The 21,201-nt window shown below is 47.2% G+C and overlaps 1 protein-coding gene across 1 annotated transcript; it reads right to left on the bottom strand.

The window, feature by feature from the left end:
• Positions 1-170: 170 nt before the first annotated feature.
• Positions 171-4,539, bottom strand: LOC119314391 (fructan 1-exohydrolase). Its single transcript, XM_037589108.1, has 7 exons — positions 4,314-4,539; positions 2,639-2,647; positions 1,691-2,547; positions 1,426-1,584; positions 898-1,139; positions 713-806; positions 171-621 (listed from the first exon to the last, which is right to left on the bottom strand). The coding sequence occupies exons 1-7, from the start codon at positions 4,537-4,539 to the stop codon at positions 415-417; spliced, it is 1,794 nt and encodes a 597-aa protein (XP_037445005.1). The 3' UTR covers positions 171-414.
• Between the last annotated feature and the right edge of the window lie 16,662 nt (positions 4,540-21,201).

Here is a 21,201-nt window from a genome sequence, read left to right as displayed (position 1 = left end):
GTGGGGACGATGCGAGAGCCAGACATTTTTTCCATTGAACTTCTCACCATAAATAGAGCCAGTGTACTTTTTGCAACAAGAAAGACAAGTCAGCAGGACATCTCAACACCGTGAAGGGGCATATGACATGTTTGCTCACCGAGTCTTTTAACCACTTTAAAACGTTTCAAGAGATTCATATGTGTGACTGAAGTACTCATCCCGTGAATTTCAGGACTAGTGTGCGTTTCTTTAAAAATTGATACAGGTAACTGAGATGGGAAGGGCATACTAAGTAGTAACTAGTACAATATATGAATACTAGAGATCAAAGAAATGATAGGCTATTTTTTCCTGCTGAATGTCCTTATTTCTGCCAGGCAATGCTCATGAATGACAGTAAAAGAATCGAGAAAATCAATTTGATCCTCTCTTTTAAATAGCACTCCAACCCTTCTCCACATTCACTTGTGCCTTCCTCATGGTCCATGCGCTGAGCTGTGGCACCCTGACCGTGGCACTTCCATTGTTGAAAGCGTAAATGTGGGCCCTGCCGACGTCGGCGAGCACCGCCGGATAAACTCTGGATGTGATGCAAACCCTGCCACCACCGCCGAAGCTCTCCACCGCCGACCGGTCAATCTGCAAGGCAGCATCCATCCATCCATTTTCAGTTCTGACATGTAGGAGATGAATAGCAGGAGAAATGGCAGAGCCTCCCAGCTCAGCTTACCAGAGTTCTGAGTGATATCTTCCTTTCCTTTTCAAGATCAAGTTCAAAGAAGCCTCCATAGGCTGGTTTCTCCAGATCTGGTCTCAGGGAAGACCTGTGCAAACAAAAGAAGATATTTCAATTTAGTTTTCAGACGTTTATGGAGAAGACTAACCAAAATTAAGGCAAAAGACATAATCACTGACCTTCTTAGATCAGAGCACATGAGTACCATGTACTTTTCCTCTGACTTGTAGACTCTGAAATACACCTCAGTGTGCTCGTCCATGTTGTCGGAGGCCAGAATGACAAGTCCAAATGGACCTATACCACCAGGAACTGATGCACCCGCTTCCCCACAATGCTTCTCGGGGTCCAAAAGCCAGGAAGGATCAAAAGGATCGGCGTCATCGATGGACGCCAGCTCAAAACCTATCTCTACATCAGCCTGTTTCAAGAAAATGTGTGCCTAATTAGCTACAGCTTCTCTGAAAAATACAAAACACACCAAAGCTTAAGTATGTATGCCTATCTTTTTGTTGCCAAAAATGTACTACCTCTGTAACTACTAAATATAAGTTGTCTTATATTTAGTTACAGAGGTAGTATGATCCAATATCCATATTTAGTTATTATCAGAAGACCCTACAGCTTTTACTGGCATAACACTTTTTTGAAGTAAAAAAAGGGTTCTACGGAAGACCAAGTAAGCATGTCTGTGAAAAGGAAACTACCTGAAAAGCGTCAACTTCCTTGATCTCAAATAGATCTCCCTTGTTGAGCTCTATTCCTTGATGGCTGATTTCATTTGTTCGAAGGGACTCAATCTCCTCAACTGGCCATTGTAACAACTGCTTGCCATCGTCGGCTAACCAAATGGTCCTGGGGATTGTCTAAATGTAATAAAAACTGAGGTTAAAAATGCTACAGTCATTTACTAAATCAGTTAAATCATTATTTCAACATGAAGCACGGCCAATTAGGGGGAGATTTTCTTACATGGAGTCCTGCCCAACCTTTTTCAAGGTCATCTGAAGGACTATCTGTCTCCCTAGACCAACCCCATATGATCCTCCTGTTCTTGTTCGAGTCAAAGAATGATTTTGAAGCATAGAAAGTGCCATAATCTATTCTCAGCCACAGCCGACGGTCATCTACGACATTATCTGGCACAAAGGCATCACGTTGGAGATCATACACCCCGATCATGTACTTGTCAACTGAATCCACGCTCATTTTGAGGGCATGCTTGGCGCCTTGTGGAATCGCTGCGGACAGATCCAGTCCAGCGTTATTGCCCGGCAATACCGCAAAGAAATCCGGACACTCCCACATATTGGATCCATTATGTGAATACAGTGGGTGATCAACTTTTGTCCAGTTCAGAAAGTCTTCACTCTTGTACAAAAGTGCAGCACTGTAGCCGTTCAGCTCACCACCAACTGCCATCCTCCACAGTCCGTCCGGTCCAATCCAACCGGTTGTCGGATCCCTGAACTCGATCGAGTTCATCCCTGGTTCGTCCGGTCGGAGCACCGGGTTATTGGCTGCTTTGATCCATTCCCTCAGGTATGGGTCAGACCGGTTTTTGGGAAACGCGATGTTTTGTGCCTGATGTTGATCTTTGTCGCCACCAGTGTATATGATGACTGGTTTACCACCTGGCAGAATGGTGACCGAGCCGGTCCAGCAACCGTCTATGTCACTTGGGGTATCCCGCACTAGCGCGGGTTCAAGCCCGATCCAGTTGACGAGGTCTGTTGAAACCGAATGGCCCCAAACTATGTCACCAAAAATGGGGCCGTTCAGGTTGTACTGGTAGAATTCATGGTAGAAGCCATTGAAGTACATTGGTCCTGAAAGTTGTATAAAGGCAGTATGAGTTGTAGAATGCTTCAATTTCTTCTCCTTTTTATTTAGAAGTTTCTGTGCCTGAGATATTCATACCAGATGGATCTTTTGTATTGTCGTAGATTTCACCAATCCATCAGATGTTTGAAAAAGGTAAGAGAACGTCAGTGACTTGCAACAGATGCACAATTAATAGGATATGGACCAAAGATAATCTAGATTCCAAAACAGGCCAGTACTTCATTACTTCTGTATGGGTATATAACAGACATGCCCAATATTTTTCCAACACATAATTTAGGGTGTTGTAGTTTGGCCTGGTATGGACGATAAAAGCGACATGCCTAACTGAACGCTTTCTGACCAAAAACAGCACTAACAGTGGAGCAAATGTGGACATTTTCAGGTGGCATGCACCTTGGTGAGAAGGTACACTATCTATGAAAGTAATTCAATGAATAATCCTGTTTTGTGCAAGCATCAAAATAATATGTGGCTATCATCATATTATGGCAGGACCACTCAAAATCTAACTGCAGCGCCCTTACACTGAGCACCTACTGTTTGCAGCATTCAGCAACAGACCTGAACAAGCAATGAGCTGGCTACCGACCCTATCCCTTGTCTAATTATTTTTTACATAAAAACAGTTTTGCAACGATGCTGCTGCCAAGAATATACTACATATTTTTACACGTGGAATATTAGTACACAAAATTAAGATCAGCTACTAGATTTGACTTAGCTTCTCCAGCAGGGGAAGACATAACAGTTGAGATCACTTGCTTTTTTTAGACCAAGAAGAAGAAAAGCACACCCAATCATAGAGGCTCTCTGATTGGCCTTGCCACAAACAGGAATCAACAGGTCAGTGCTTCCCTTGTGTCGTACTATATGAGTATAACAGATCTGTTTAGTTTGCCTAACTGAATGCTTTCTGATCAAAAGTAACACTGACAGTGGAGCAAACATGGACATTTTCAGACAACGCTACCATTGAAATGTCATACACCTTGGTGACAAGGCGCATACTAGCACTTCCTCTGGCAATAATTCACCATATTTGCGATGGATGCTTCTGTGTTGCCTAACTGAATGATTTCTGACCAAAAGTAAAGACACTAACAGTGGAGCAAACACGGACAGTTTCAGACAATACCAGCATGGAAGTGGCATACACTTTGGTGAGAAGGTACATAACACTTGCTCTGAAATTAGTTCACCATTTCTGCAATGGATACTACTCCCTCCGTTCCAAATTACTCGTTCCAAATTTGAACTAAAACCATGACGAGTAATTTGGAATGGAGGGAGTACTTGTGTTTTGCTCAAGCATCTGCAGAGTATGCCTATACTCAAAATCTATCTGCAGCGCCCTCACACCGAGCATCATTCAGCAACGACCGACTTGCAGAAGCAATGAGGTAGCTAGCCACCAACCCTTTCAGCCGCCTAAAACTTTTTGTTGACACAAGAATATGCACTACATATTTTAACACGTGGAGCATAAGTTTTAATATACTGGCAGGCAAAATTAAGATCGGGTACTGCCCAAGTTGGGAGAAAAGAAACAGTAACCAATCTGATCGCCTGCTTTCTCTTGGACCACGAACAAGAAAAGCACACCAGATCAGAGGGGCTCCCCGATTGGCCCTTGCCACGAACAAAGAGTCAACAGACGGCCCAAAGCAGAGAGGAAGCTTACAAAGGAAAAGAAATCACAGAGCAAGCTCAAAAGGGGGGGAAATTCAGAGAGGAAATCAGCGTATACCGTTCATCCAGTTCTTGGCGGGCTGGAAGTGGAAGGCGGTCTTGTACATGGTGCTGACAGCAGGAGATGGGTCCTGGTCCTTGGGAGCCTGCGCGCAGAGGAACAAGGATCTGCCTCCCCCATCGCCGCCGCAGAGGGGGCCGGATATATAGGTGGGGAAGAAGAGGCTGGTCATGTAGGAGCCGAAGACGAGCACCGGGAGGAGGAAGGCCCAAGCTTGGGCCATGGCGGCAGACGGGGGGAGAGAGGAGGGGAGAGGGAGTGAGGTAGGAGGCGATAAGAGGCAAGCGGGTGCGATGTGAGACGGGGAGGCTTTGTTTAAGGAGGGGTCTGGTTAGGTGAGCGGAGGCGTGCCGTCGTCACGCTTTGGCTCATCAGTCTCTTTCCTTCGCGGATATTTTCCTTCCTCCCCCGGAGCTCCGGAGACTGTAGATCCGCCGCTCCTGTGGAAGAAGATGAGGAGGAGGAGGAGGAAGACGGCCCGAGGTTTGGGCCTTGGGGACAGAAGGATGCAAAGGATCGGATGTATAGTGGGGATTACTGTACTGTTTTTCTGCGATGGATGTATGGGGATCTGTGGTGAGACGCGGAGGCTTTATCAAATTTGTTAAATTCCATTTGTTTTATTAGGTGACAGCGGTCGGCATGTCATGACAATGGCTGCTAAACAGTCCCTCTCGCAGATACTCCCTCCGTCCGAAAATAGTTGTCATCAAAAAGAATAAAAGGGAATGTATCTAGATGTATTTTAGTTCTAGATACATCTCTTTTCATCCATTTTGGTGACAACTATTTTCGGACGGAGGGAGTATATTCTGGTTAGATTGGGCATGGTTTTTTTATGCCCACTTGCTCTCCATTTTACACTCTGGTCCTTTTGCTCTGTGGCAACATCATGATCTGTGAATTAACAGTCCTTCTCACATACAGGAAGTTCCAAATTTAAGATCCAGGAATTAAAAACGAGAGCTCAAAATTTAGTAGCAGTATGGAATTTTAAGAATTGCACATTTTACATGAACTGGTTTTTTCTTTAGATGGTGAATTGGCGCATGCTTGTTTCGTGATTGATACATCAACGGTCTCGACACCTAGTAAATGAAATTAAGTACTTTTTACTAGTGTCATTTACTTTTTTTTCTCGGGAAGCTAAGATAGATCAAATAAATATCATTAGATCTATCATCGAATATATTTTCATATTTTATTCACTTATATAGATTAATGTTTTTCCAAAATAAAGTAGCTCAAACTTCATGAAATTTGACTTAAGACAATGCTAATATGTTAAGTAAAAGAAAAAGAAAAAAAAGTTGTGCCGATCTTCAACTAGGCAACACGAGCTGAAGTTATATTTACTGTAGTTAGTGTCGTAGGGTCCGTCAGCCTGGATGTACCATTTAATATGTACTCTCTCCGTTCCGAATTATTTGTCACGGGTATGGATGTATCTATATGTATTTTAGTTCTAAATACATCAATTTCTGCGACGAGTAACTTGGAACGGAGGGAGTAGTAATAAATAACATATACGTCATACTAAAAACAAATACAGCATCCACTTTTTTTTGCGGGGAAATACAACATCCATTTTGTAGTCTTGTTTGACAATGTTCAGATTTCCAAACATCATAAAAGCGAAAAAAACATTTGCAAACATCATAAAAGCAAAACAAAAACATTTGCAAACATCATGTGGGGTACAAGTGTCACTAGCCTCCCCCACCCCCATGAATATGATCCCCTCTAATTATCTGCTATATGTATGGCAAAAATATATAAAAGTGCGACATTAAATGCTACTACCTCTGTGGCTCCGTCCAGGTTTATTGGTCCCATCGTGTTTTGTGCCAAATCTTGACTAGAGATTTAACTAACAAAAGATTAATGCATGTCATAAAAAATTATATCGTTTAATTCATATTTGAACATAGTTTCTGATGATATGTTCTTATGACATGTATTAACATATTATTAGTTAAATTTAAGGTCAAAATTTGGCACATAATACAAAGGGGACTAATAAACCATGTCGGAGGTAGTAATTAACTTCAACAACATTGATCACTTTGATTTGTCTACTGATGGAGTTGCTTCTCTCTATTTGTTTAAATGCCGTCCGAATCTAAATCACAATGTTCATATGTCTTGCTTTCTCTAAGACAAAATAAACTTTTTATTTTATTTTTATTGCACTGAAGTAAACCTTTTAATGATGCCCGGCCTACAAAATTCCAAAGTGCAGTGAGTTCAAAACGGAAACGAAACAGAAAAGGCCATCATAGGGTCATTGGCCGACGGAGCACACTCAAAACAGGTAAAGGCCATCATGGCGCAGAGAGAGAGAGAGAGAGAGAGAGAGAGAGAGAGAGAGAGAGCGAGAGAGAGAGAGAGGGGTACGAAAAGGGCTTGCAGAGGCAAAGCTCCATTGAGCTCTTTATTTTTTTCAGCAAAAAAAAAACCTTTTCCACATCTCGAAAAAATCTGAAAAAAAGTTTAAATATTTTTTTGAAGAATATCCATATGCATTTGCAGAATTTTTTTTGACATTTTTTGAAAGATTTAAATATATTTAAAATTTTGTTTGCAAAACGAGCTCCATGGAGTAAGAAGTATATAGCTTAATATTTTTTAGTATAAAATTGGTCAAATTTCATGAGGTTTGACCTATGGACAATGCCAATATGCAAAGTAAGAAGTTTGACTATAGACAAGGCCAATATTATTTTAGCATTGTACAAAAAATAAATACAATATCCATTTTGTAGTCTTTATGTTTGACAATGCTCAGATTTTGCAAACATCATGTGGGGTACAACTGTACAAGGGCCACTAGCATCCCCCACCCCCATGAATATGCTCCTCTCTAATTATCTGCCATATACGAGTATGTGGCAAAAAAATACTTCCTCCAATTCAAGAAAAGTGCAACACTAAATGCTAATTAGCTCCGACAAGATTGACCACCTTGATTTGTCCACAGTTGGATTTGCGTCTCCTTTATTTTTTTGCGGGGGGTCCCTATCTTTTTTAATGCAGTCCGAATCTAAATTACACTTTCCGTTTGTCTTGCTTTGTTTAAGACAAAACAAAGCAAACCTTCTTTTTCTTTTTGCACTGAAGAAAACCTTTTGTTGATGCCCGGTCTAGAACAGACCAAAGTGGAGCGAGTTCAAAACGGAAAAGAATAAGTGATGGGGTCACTGGCTGACGAAGCACACTCAAAACAGGTAAAGGCCATCATGGGCACAGAGGGACAGAGAAAGGCACAACAGAGCTTAGCTCAGATCACAACTAGCCTCAAACTTTGACGAGGAGTATGGACCGACGGAGCTTGATCAAATGATCGACGTGCATGGATTTTTGGTATCAACATTTGTTATTTATGTGCGGCATTGATTTGTATGAGCAACACGCATGGATTTGAGAGTCCGAATTTTTGATATATGGATACGGGGCATAAAATATGAGGGGGCAAAGGGTGCTGTATGGGTGACTGGATTTGCCAAGTCGGCTGTAGATGCTCTGATCATGAAAATGGTTTCTGACCGGCCTAACGACAGCATGACATTCTGTGCGTACTGTGGCGACCACTTGAGTGGTCGTTGCAGATCACTCCAAAGCACGCAGCTGTACAGGCTCACCAGCACGAGCCTTCGGCTGGTGGTACCATTTGCCGTTCTTCAGCAAGTCGCTTCGCTACTACAGTACTACTAGTACTCCCTCTGTATTAATTATATTTTGATACAGGGCGAGTAGTGTACAATACTTGTCTGCTCTGGAGTCTAGTTACTGTTTGAGCCAGAAACACGCGTCTAGTGTAGTGTAGTGTAGGTGCTTGCTGCGACTGCGAGGAGACAACACGGCCCGTGCTTGTTTGTTTCGACCGCGCCGTTTGCCGACCTGCGTCTGCTCATTTTGACAGATCGTAGTAAACTAATTCACCGCGCGATCCATTCTGTCTGGGTGTGTTCGTTTGGAATAAAATGAATGAATCAAACGGCCCAGCGTGCGAGAGCAAAACGAACTTTTGTTATTTTTTGTTCATTTTTAATTCATTCTTGGTCCAAACTTGTGCCGTTTTGGGGGTGAAACGGACAGCATGCGGACGGGCGGGACACGCGCTTGTCCTCCCCTAGCCCGTCTGTCGGTGGCACCCCAAACCCTCCCACGTCCCGCCGCCCCCTGTCTTCCTCGTCAATGGCCGACGCCCAGCCGAATTTCGGCGGCCTGGACGTCGACCCGCCCGGAAAGGTGAAGAAGAAGGCGGCCAAGGCGCCAAGAAAGCCGCGATTAGAGTGCACGCCGGAGGAGCTCGCCAAGTTGGACTCGGAATCGGCGAAGAGGAGGAATCGGAGGGTGATCGTCAAGGGCAATGCCGCCGCGGCCAAGTTCGCCACCGAGCGCGATGCGATAGAGGCCGTGCAGCGCAAGGCCGAGGTCGAGGAGAAGGAGGCCATCGTCAACAAAGCGCGCGCCCTCCTCATGCTTGGCATTTGTTGTCTGGCGGGTTTCTCTGCAGCGGCCGTTGGCCCGGCGAGCACAGGCTCGTCGGTCGCCAGGCCTCCGCACTGCCAGTCGCCGACGTCACAGACCACGCCGATGTCGTCCGGCTTTCCCCCGCCAAGGCACGACGGCCAGACCCGTTTCTCGAGGTCGCCGAACGTTGGCGTGATCGCTCCGTCCACCCCGCGCCCCTCGGCCGTCTTCGACCTCAACGTCACGCTGGGGGCCCAGCGGCGGCCGGCCGACCTTCCGTCGAGATGCAAAGAAAGCAAGCACGACCACCGTTTACGGGTACCATGCCGTCCCCCCGTGTCTTGTTCGACGGAATGCCAACACCAACGCCAACGGTCGATGACCCCTTCTACAACCAGTTCGTGGAGGGTGTGATCTACGAGGGTGGGCATGGCCGTGCCTACGATCCTGACGAGACCCAAAGTCGGGATGGCCGCACTCAGTACGTTGTCGATGAAGAGGCCGACGACCGTGCTGACTACGACCATGGTGACTCGTGGCATGAAGACGATGACATCTATTGCGAAGGTGATGGTGATGAAGAAGAAGGCAATGACATTGATATTATTGACGAGCCATTGTTCATCGACGAGTTCACCCAAAGAGCGGAAGCACAAAAGAGGAGGAAGAGCATTCACACGGGTTCATATTCACAAGAGGAGGACAAGTTGATTTGCCAATGTTGGATAGATATTAGCCAAGATCCGACGACCGGCGCGCAACAAAAGGGCCTTGTTTTTTGGACGAGAGTCCACAAAACATTTCAGGAAAGGAAGATGTTTGAGCCCTATCAAATTACGAGCAACCGTGGCATCACCTCGATTCAAAAGAGGTGGTTGTTCATCCAGCAAGAGTGCAACAAGTATTGCGCCGCACTTGAGAGCGTTGAAGTACGGGCCGTGAGTGGTCTCGGCGTTGGGGACATGGTATGTTCTCCTCATCCTAGTTCTTTCGTTGCTATGGCCATGAGACTTCTATGTTTGCATGTTCAATTGTTGTTGATCATGTGATGTAGGCATTTCAATATTTGAAAGCATTCAAGGCCCGTCACAATGACAAGCCATTCATTCTTACGCATTGCTGGATGATCATCAAAAATTGCCCTAAGTTCAAGGATCAATACCGTGAACTTCAAAGGAAGAGAGGCAAGAAGACAGCCAAATTGGCCGGAGGTGGAGATGGCGAGGCGTTGAAGAGGCCGACGGGCAAGACCAACTCCAAGATGGACGACATACGTGATGCCTCATTCATGGCCTTGCATGAGACTTTGCATGGCATGTTGTCTCAAAAGGATATGAGGGACGAGAAAAAGCGGCAAAGCAAGGACGAGCAAATGAAGCAATACCTAGAGCTTCAAAGGAAGAAGCTTGAGATGGAGAAGGCGGCCAAGAAGAGAAAGATTGACATGAAGGAGGCGTCCCGGCAAAGGTAGCTCGACATCGAGGCCGCCAATGTCAAGGCCAGGCAGAGGCAGCTCAACACTACTAGAAAAACCCCTACTAATGGCGCACCTAATTTGGCCATTAATGGCGCATCAGTGGTGCGCCATTACTAGCACGCCATTAGTAATTTTTACTAATGGCGCACCACTGGTGCGCCATTAGTATCTGGTATACTAATGGCGCACCACTGGTGCGCCATTAGTATAGGCCAGGGTGCGCCATTAGTATGCCTCCCAGGGGCCATGTATACCCAGGTGCTTTGGCATACTAATGGCGTACTACAATGGGATGCGCCATTAGTGACCGCGGCATACTAATGGCGCACTGTCCAGTGATGCGCCATTAGTATGCTTTGTCATACTAATGGCGCACTGTCATGTGATGCGCCATTAGTATGAATATTAGGTTTTTTTTATTTTTTATTTTCTGTTTTTTGCACAGGTTACACATTTGCCAAAGTCAGAAAGCTGGTAGGAGCATTAGGAGATGTTAACACACACACACACACACACACACACACACACACACACACACACACACACACACCAGGATATGTTTGCTTCACTCAACTTGACATAATATAGCAGCATGCAAATACAATGGATCTACAATGGAGAAGGATGCCATGCTGTGGCTCCCATATTAGCCCACTAGCCAGACGGCACAACTACAGTAACGCAAATGACTCCAGTTATGTAGTTATGGTATCTTGTATCCTATAATTGCCAGTTTTATTAGATAAGTTGAGATCACAAAACATAAGCAAGACAAGAACTGCTAGTCTTGGTATCTTGTATCCTCTGATTATGGTTATTAGATAAGCTGAGATCACAAAACATAAGCTAGACGGCACACACATATCATAAACAAGTATGCACAGATTATGATTGAAATCTTGCTAGAAGGCACTGCCGAGGTTGTCTTTCACCGTCATGGTGCTGATCTTCCCCTGGACAAGGGCCGACCTCCCTGCATATCCTGCACAGTGTGGTCGCACAGTGGATCAGAGATTGACCGAAATTCCGACGATAGAGGACTATCACATCGCTCTGTGGTAGATCACCTGATTTGGGCCTGCCACGTTAAGCACTTCTTTTCCTTTGCGGAGTAAGGACGACCAATGCATCACAGAATAGTTCTACATCACGTACACATCATGCTTGGAAGTAGCCCACATGATGTTCCTCAGCTGCACATGTACAAGTATACGGTCAGTGCGTTCGTACCAGAATTCTTCTTAAAACTCTGCAGAAATACAATGATGCAAATGAGCGCCATTTTATTCAAGCACACCAAATTCTACTGCGATAACAAACAAGATCGCCCGATGGAGGACATAACAGTGAGCTTCTGTTAAAATTTCTCGGGTAATTACAACTATGTGATTCTACTGTTAATCTAGATCTCCTTCAGGTTTTGATTCATTTAATCAAACAATAGAACACAACTGCTGGAAACTGTTAAGACATACATATTATGTGCACGCCAAAAAATAGCAGATCTATGAAGGGGGGTGTCTATTAGCAAATTTTGGTCTAAATACAACTTAGGCAGGCAAATGCTTAGTGTAACTAATGAACTGATGTTGTTTGCGTTTCTGAACTTTGCTAAATGAACTCTAGACGAATACACCAAAAACTAATGAACTCTATCTCCACAGACTCCATCTCTAGACAAATGATACATTCTCATTCACATTCACTGGAGAATAATCAACATCATTATTGGCAGTTTGTGGCACCTTCAAGATTTTTATATATATAAACAAAATTTTCAACGGCGGGCAATCAGTCAATTAGGCACCCAAACACAATAGTAGTATAATCGTCGCTAGCCGTCGCTGTGGGGAGTTTGGAAGGGGAGGGGCGAGAGGAGGAAGGCGTGGGGAACGGCGGCGAGCTCCTCATGCCCAGGCTCAACTCCGGCGCCATGTGCCGCTAGACCATCGTCCTGAGAAAAGAAGCACAAGCAGAAGGCGGCCGTGAGTGGGTACCAAGGGAAAAAACAGAAGCCGCAACCAAGAATTGCAAGATTTAGTATAAAGGAAATAGCCTCAGCATTCAGATGTTTCTAATAAGATTGCGCACTAATCTAACACAATATACATAAGGTGTCCTCATAGTTTTACTAATACCTGGGGGTATGGATAGTGGGGTATATAAAGAAAAGCAATCCATTATCATGTTCTAGGAACTAACTATTAGAGTACATGCTCAGGATATAAGTGGAAGCAGAGAATATAATGAGATGTCAATAGTCCCCGAGAGGTTTATGCAAGCAGGTCTTTTTATACTACCACTTGCATGATTTATTTATTTGAATAACAACAGGAGAACTGCTATATTCACTGATTATAGAAAGCTCAAATTGGCAGTCGCACATAGCATGGAGTATTCATAAGATTTACAGGAAAAATAGGTATTATATGCAACGATTTGTGCCATATTGGGAACAAAGATTTACAGAATGTCATTCAAAGTTGGAAATAGGTATGCACTTTTTTGTGGTTTCCCCATATTGGAAACAGATATTTGTACCAGCTTCCGACATGGCATCCAGTGCAGGCAGTACAATATACAGTGGGCCGTCAGATAATGGCATCCTTGAGTGTTGTGCATTCAGTTTAAAATAGCATGTTGCTTGGAGCAAGTTATGGGGTCTAATTAACCGGCCATTGCATTGCAAACAAGCAAAATCAGAGACTGAACTACACATCTTCACCTGAAGCCTGGTCTTGATGGCATCGATGGGGTAGAGCGTCGTCTCCACCATGACTCCGGCGGCTCCTCTCGGCTATGACTCCCTCTGCAAGCGAGCGGGCAAAAAAAACAGCACATGTAATCAGTCCCCTTCACCCGTGACTGACTGTAAGGTTGCAGAAGGCGAAGCGAGCTTGTACTGAGCCACTAATAATCCACAGATGGAGATGGGAACCAAAGAATGAGAGAGATGGGGAAGGAGGAGAGGACGCACAGCAGAGGATCTGGAGGAAATTGAAGGGCTTCTCTTCCCCTTCCTCGGCGCCCATGTCTGCCCGTCGACCGCCGAGAAACCTGCGCCGAGGTATGGAGGAAAACAGAAGGCAGCTGAAGTTTTTTGCCTGGTTGCTGCGGAAATTTGCAGGGGAGAGAGGAGAGGAGAGGATTTACACCTGACTGAGGGGAGGGGGAGAAGGAGCCGCTGGGGAGGTCCGCCGTCAGCTCCGTCGCCATCTGGATCTCACTCTGCACGTGTGGTAGGTGTGTTTTGAGTGAGGCTGTGGGTGGGGTGGGGGCGAGGGAGGGAGGGCGGAGAAGAACTAGGAGGTTGAGCCCCGTGTGGCGGCGCAGTAGATGTCGGAAAGGGGTCACCGGAGCCGTGCCGGCGATGGAGGCGTCGTCGCCCCCGAAACCCTAGTGGGAGGGTTGCGGCTGAGCGTTGGAGGCCGGGAGCAGCGAATCCCGCAAGGGGGAAGATCCAACGGAGCGAGGCGAGCTCGGGACGGTGCTGCGGGGTGGCGGGAGTCGCTAGAGAACGCCGGAATCGGCCGGCACCTATGGCGGCGGAGATGTGTCCCGGGAGAGAGAGAGGGTTGTGGGAGAGAGAGGTGGAAGGGTGGGGAGGCGCCTGAGGTGGGAGTGAAGCAGATGGGAGGGAGGAGGCCGCCGGCGTGAGCTGTGGGAGGGACGAGGCGGTGTGTGGGTCGCGGCGGCGGCGATGTGGGAGGGAGGGGATGGATCGGGGTGGGTGGGACGAGGAGTGGGTCGGGGTAGGGGATGGATCCAGGTTACTAATAGCGCACCCCCTGGTGGTGCGTCATTAGTAGTCTTGCAAAAAAACATACTAATGGCGCACTCTGCAACGGTTCGCCATTACTAGTTTCCATTACTAGTTTAAACTAGTAATGGCGCACCGCGCGTGAGTGCGCCATTAGTACTTTTGCAAAAAAAGGAATAAAAAAATGATAAAAAAATAACATTAGTGGCGCACTTTCTGGCTGGTGCGCCATTACTAGTTACAACTAGTAATGGCGCACTTACTAAGGATGCGCCATTAGTATGTTTGGACAGGCGCACTAGTTCAAAAAAAAATTGATACTAATGGCGCACCGTGGACATGGTGCGCCATTAGTAGTTTCAACTCTAATGACGCACCATTTGTCTGGTGCGCCATTAGTGCAATCCCATCTATAGCCCTTTTTCTAGTAGTGCAACATCGAGACCACCGCCGCAACCAAAGCAAAGGAGATGGTCATTTGCAATCATGAGCGTGGACTTGACCAAGATGAGCGAGAAGACAAGGAGCTGGTTTGAGGCCAGGCAGAAGGAGATGTTCGACGCCGACGGCTTGAACTAGGTCGTCCGATCGGCCGTGGCCATTCTTTTTTGGAGGCTGGCATGGGGGTCGTCCGCTGGGCCGCTGATTGTGTGCCGGCGAGAAACACATTTATTTTGGAGACTGGTTGTGTTGCGGGCGAACAAAATTATTCATTTTGGAGGCTGGTTCTGTTGTCGGTGAGGACGTGTAGACCGTTGACTCTGTTGCCGACGTGAACTAGGTCCACTGGCCTGAACTAGGGCCTAATATTTCGAACGTTGTTGTTTTTAAATAAAGGCGGGCAAGATGGGGCCAAAGAATGCAGTCGCGCGCTGGGCGCACGGTCACGCATCTTAAAACAGATCCGGATATGACTTTATTATTCTATCCAAATGAATAAAATTTGGGCAAAGCGGACGTTCGTTTAAAGTCGCGTGATAAAGTTGGCCTAATTGACTGGCGGCCGATCGCCATGCCCGCGGAGCCCGATCGATCCAACAAGGCCGGAGTTTCCTATTCTAGCCGTGGGCCTCGCGAGCTGCCTTTTCCCTTTCTTCGCTGTCGCATCGCTTTTTGCGTCTCGCGGCTCTAGCTTATTACGGCGTGTCTTTTCCCCTCTGTCACAGATTTTTTTTATATTTCATTCGATTTGATATATATATAGAAGTAGGTTCACGTGATTTTCATTCCAAGTTTTTTTTTCGGAAATGTTAACGCCCACACGTGTGGACGTTAGCCAACTCACCCACACGCCTCTATCACCGTCCAGTAACTTCTGCACGAATCTTGGCACGAATTAGCTATTTTGTATGCCACGTAGGACAACTCGCGTGTGTGGTGTGTGAGAGAGGTCGCCCACATATCCGTTTTACCACACGGAGGGGCTGGTGTGTGGGCGTTTAGTAGTTCGCCCACACACCAGTTTCAGTCACGCACAAGGGCTGGTGTGTGGACAGTTTGCCATCTCGCCCACACGCCCGCCTCCTCTCCCGCACCTAAGCTACCAGTTGCCATGCGTTTTGCAGTGTACATGACAACTGCCCTAGTGTGATTGCAAGTAGATGGCAACTCTCTTTTTTTTACCCGAACATGTCAGTTGCCATATGTTTGGCATGGTACATGGCAAACTGCCCTAGCGTGCACGTAAGCAGATGGCAACTCTTTCTTTTTTAAATGGCAACTGCCCTAGCGTGCTTGTGAGCACATGGCAACTCTCTCTTTTTACCCGAACGTTTTTTGCCATGCCTTTTTTTGTAGCGCTACATGGCAACTGCCTAGTGTTAGTAGGTGGCAACTCCTAAAGTTTTGAAATCATGGCAACTGCAGTAGACCAGACCACACATGCCAACAACTGTAGTTGTCCAAAAAATGGCAATCTGGAACTTTGACCTGAGATGGCAACTGCAGTTGAGCAAACATGGCAACTGTAGTTGTCTGACATGGCAACCGTAGTTCAGCGACATGGCAACTGCACTTAAACGAACATGGACGAGGGTCCGGCCCATGGCAACTGCGGGGCGCACGTAAAGTGTCACGTGGGGCGTGCGGGCCTGACGTACCGGGCGTGTGGGCGTCATCTATTTCGCCCACACGCACGCGTGTAAGAGGGACCGGGAGGGAAAAAAAGAGGCGTGTGGGCGCTAGTTGTTTTGCCCACACACAGACGTGTGGGCTGGTCCTCTTAGGCACCAGACAAAACGTGTGGGCAGATTTCTTAACGCCCACACGTGTGGCAGTTAGCGGCGTCCTTTTTTTTTCTTTCTTGAGTTGGCGTTCCAGTCTTTTGAAAGGGCACTGCTGCTCCTGCGTGGCTCGTGTGATTTTCATCTCAAATTAAATAGCTTTCCGTTTCCAACATGACGATTTCTAACTTTCCGCTGCGACCTGCGAGTATGTATATAGCCGTCTTCATGAACTAACTCAACTGCCTCAACGGAAGAAAAAAAAAACACTTCACTTGCCGGCCTCTGTTTCCACGAACGGGAATACTAGACAGAGTAACAAGCACGTGCCGCTGCCCAACGGGACAAAGCAATTCGCGTGTTGAGCATGTCTACGAGTGACCCAGTCATTCCGATGTGTACAAGAAAATAGAGAGGAGATTGATAAAATTGTTGTTTATTAAGTGAGCCTCGTGGGTATATACGTACATAGAAGTACATGATTAACTTGAAATGCAAAACAATGTATAAACAAGCCATGCACTATCCTATGTGTTCCTAATCATGATACTCAACACGGTGGAATCCGGCAAAGAATAAGTGCATACTGAAACCAGCGTGGGCCCGCAAGTTATCGGAACCTCACCTGTCTATTCTTCTAGAGTCATAGGAGTGTACGTAAATGCATCACCGAATGGACATGAAAATGAAATCTCACTCTTTATCCGTGTCGATTCCCCACTTGGAGTATCGGTTAATGATTGAAGTGGGATATTTAGTAAATTCTATACAAAACAAAGGGTGGTGGGGAGCCACGTGAATGGGGCCTATCATGGAAGATATTAAGGGATTGATGATTGGCAACTCAGCAAATCGAGTTGCTCATATTTTCGCTAAGCTTGCAATAGGAGATGAAATATGTCAAGAATGATGCCATGCACCAGCGGGTTGTGTTTTGCATGTAATCTTTGAATACTTAATACTCTCTACCATCTAAATTAATTGTCGTAGCTTTAGTACAACTTTAATACGGAGTAGAATGTTTTCCCTAAAGAAAAAAGTTGCGTGTTTGACCTGTTCACCCATGAGCTAAGCGATTCCAAACAGAACCCGAGGAAGATAACACGCATACTGAAAGCGATACTACTTTGTACGATGGGGTGGGTTGGCGCGTCCGTCTGATTTTATTCAACGATAGGAATATACATAAATATTGGAGACTATAATGTGTAACACTGAATAAAGTGTTGAATCTTAAAAACAGAGGAAAAACATAGTCCGAATTTGAATTAAACTGTTCGTATGGCCTACTAATTTCTTTAGACATAATACACCTTTTATTGCTGCCTTTTCTTGTAGTCTGAATTTGAAAACTACACTGCTCCTATGTCTTTGTTTTTTTTTTCTTTAGACAAGAGTCACGTTTTATTGATGCCCGGTCAATAATTGACCAAAGTTCAGAGGGTTCTAAACAGAGGAAGAGAAAAGAAAAAAAGGTAAGATGCTGGGGTCACCAGCTTACGGAGCAGATAAAGGACATCAGCCATCATGGCACAGAGAAAAAGGTTACGTATACGGAAGCTCAAATCAACGTGGCATCTCAACAAGAAAAATATCACATCAACGTGGCAACTTGAGCTCGATCAGTCCCGGTGATTGATTGCAACGACCGCATGACATTCCGTGGAATTGTGGCAACCATTGGTTGATTGATCAATCATTCATGTGGCCGTTGCGGATTAGGTGGGGGCCAGTCCCGCAAACAAGGTGGTACTGTTTGCCGTTCTCCAGCAAGTAGCTTGGCCACTTCTCTCCTCGGAGCCTAGTTACTATTTGGGCCAGAATCACGCTTTCGACCGCGCCGTTTGCCGACCTGCAAGCGAAACTGTGCTTGTCAGAGAGCAAAAATGCTCGCTTTGACAGATTGTACTTATGCAGAGGCTAATTGGCAACCAATCATATTCATCGCCGTGGGCCTCGCGAGCCGCGGTAGATCCAACAACGTCGGAGTTTCCCATTTCCACCCGTGGGCCTCGCGATCGAGCCGCATTTCCCTATTCCTCCGCTGTGGCATCGCGGCTCATGCTTAGAGCATCTTCAGCTGCGCTTCTAACAGGTTCTTTCAGACGATTTTTTAGTATCGACAGACGAAAATCGGCTTGGTCGTGTTTCCAGCAGTTCGTTTTTTGCCGGGTTAGGCCGAAATAACAACTGGCGCATCCGAGCCGAACCCGGCACGTTGGGAGGCGCCGGCACAAGCGAAAAGGGCGTGGGGCCGATCCGTCGGCGAGAGGAGGGTCTTTTTTCGCCGTTTCTTTCCTCTTTTCCCCCGGCTTCCCTCTCATTCTCTTCATTTCTCCCACCAATCTCCTCCTCCTTCCCTTCCGGCCGGCCGCCATGCCGCCGAAGAAGTGCGTGGTCCCCCGCGCCGCGACGGGCGCGACTGCCGACGTCGCCCATCCGAAGCAGAGGAAGCCGAGGGCGCCGCCGTGCAAGCCCCCGGGCATGTCCAACGCCGACTGGATGGCGAAAGTTCAGCGCCGGGAGGTTGTCACCACCGACCAGCGGAACAGGGCCAACGCCAAGAATGCCCGGGACAGCGCGGCACTTGCGGCGGATCAGGCGGAGCGCTCGGCCAAACAAGCCGAGGCGGCTCGCGTGGGGATGATGAACCCACCCGGGGTCCACGGCTAGTACGCGCCCTGGAGCCAGCAACGCGCCGGTTCTCCGGCTGACTTCTCGTCATTGCCGCAACCCTGGGGCTGCACGCCATCGCGAGGCTACGCCGACGGGGACGCACACGGTGGTTTCAACCCCAACATCACCTTCCCCATGGTCACCCGACCCAGCGCACGCCCTCGCCCGCCTTCGCCGGCGTGCAGTACCCTCCATACACCTACTCGCCGCCGGCCTACGATTCCTCCCCGACGCCCCTTCTCCGCCATGGCGCGCTGCCCTTCTCACAAGCCTCTGCGTCACATCTCGGCGACATCGACGCGACCGAAGCCGACATGGACGACATCATCACGACAGTTTCGACCGCCGCCGCCGCGTCCCCCGAGTTCACTACCCAGGACGACACAATGGACCTCAACGGCGACATGGACGACGAGCTCGACTACGGCGAGGAGGAGCCGGATGAGGAGGAGGAGGAGGACGACGAGAAGGAGGAGGAGCTGGCGCCGGCACCAGTGAGGAAACGGAAGAAGAAGAAGGGGGCGGCCAAGGAGAAGGAGTGTCTCGCCGAAGCGTGGAAAGTCGTCTGCCCCGACCCGATCACTGGCACGAACCAGAGCATCGAGACATATTGAGAGCGCATCAAGGCCGAGTTCGACGAGCGCAAGCTCGTCGACCCCTACTTCAAAGGCGTCTACATGCAGTGCGGGTCAAAGGCAATGGCGAACCATTGGGGGCTCATCCAGTCGGCGTGCAGGCATGGGATCATCGAGGAGCGCGGCTCGCCCGAAGAGCGGCGCCAGCACTGAGGATCAGGTATGGCACGTTGGTCTCCCACTTCTTTTCGCCGTGCGCGCCCGTCAACTGTTTGTTCCTCGGCGCAGCTGGTGCGGATGTTCGTCATGTATCACCAGGACAACAGCGACCAAGACTTCAAGTACCTCCACGTCTTCAAGCGGATTGAGAAGTGCGAGAAATGGGCGGATGTCCGGCGCACCCTCGTCAAGGCCAAGGAGACCTACAAGCCGGACGCGCCAACGCCGGGCACGGGCAATAGGTGAAGGAAATATGCCCTAGAGGCAATAATAAAGTTATTATTTATTTCCTTATAATCATGATAAATGTTTATTATTCATGCTAGAATTGTATTTACCGGAAACATAATACATGTGTGAATACATAGACAAACAAAGTGTCACTAGTATGCCTCTACTTGACTAGCTCGTTAATCAAAGATGGTTATGTTTCCTAACCATGAACAATGAGTTGTTATTTGATTAACGAGGTCACATCATTAGTAGAATGATCTGATTGACATGACCCATTCCATTAGCTTAGCACCCGATCGTTTAGTATGTTGCTATTGCTTTCTTCATGACTTATACATGTTCCTATGACTATGAGATTATGCAACTCCCGTTTACCGGAGGAACACTTTGGGTACTACCAAACGTCACAACGTAACTGGGTGATTATAAAGGAGTACTATAGGTGTCTCCAATGGTCGATGTTGGGTTGGCGTATTTCGAGATTAGGATTTGTCACTCCGATTGTCGGAGAGGTATCTCTGGGCCCTCTCGGTAATACACATCACATAAGCCTTGCAAGCATTACAACTAATATGTTAGTTGTGAGATGATGTATTACGGAACGAGTAAAGAGACTTGCCAGTAACGAGATTGAACTAGGTATTGGATACCGACGATCGAATCTCGGGCAAGTAACATACCGATGACAAAGGGAACAACGTATGTTGTTATGCGGTCTGACCGATAAAGATCTTCGTAGAATATGTAGGAGCCAATATGGGCATCCAGGTCCCGCTATTGGTTATTGACCGGAGACGTGTCTCGGTCATGTCTACATTGTTCTCGAACCCGTAGGGTCCGCACGCTTAAGGTTACGATGACAGTTATATTATGAGTTTATGCATTTTGATGTACCGAAGGTTGTTCGGAGTCCCGGATGTGATCACGGACATGACGAGGAGTCTCGAAATGGTCGAGAAGTAAAGATTGATATATTGGAAGCCTATATTTGGATATCGGAAGTGTTCCGGGTGAAATCGGGATTTTACCGGAATACCGGGAGGGTTACCGGAACCCCCCGGGAGCTATTTGGGCCATAGTGGGCCTTAGTGGAAAAGAGAAGGGGCTGCCCTAGTTGGGCTGCGCGCCCCCCTTCCCCTAGTCCTATTAGGACTAGGAGAGGTGGCCGGCCCCCTCCTCCTCTTTTCCCCTCCGAGGAATCCTAGTTGGACTAGGATTGGAGGGGGAATCCTACTCCCAGAGGGAG

Source organism: Triticum dicoccoides, chromosome 6A (assembly GCF_002162155.2).
Source record: "Triticum dicoccoides isolate Atlit2015 ecotype Zavitan chromosome 6A, WEW_v2.0, whole genome shotgun sequence".
Lineage (NCBI taxonomy): Eukaryota > Viridiplantae > Streptophyta > Magnoliopsida > Poales > Poaceae > Triticum > Triticum dicoccoides.
This window is presented reverse-complemented; position numbering and strand designations above follow the sequence as displayed.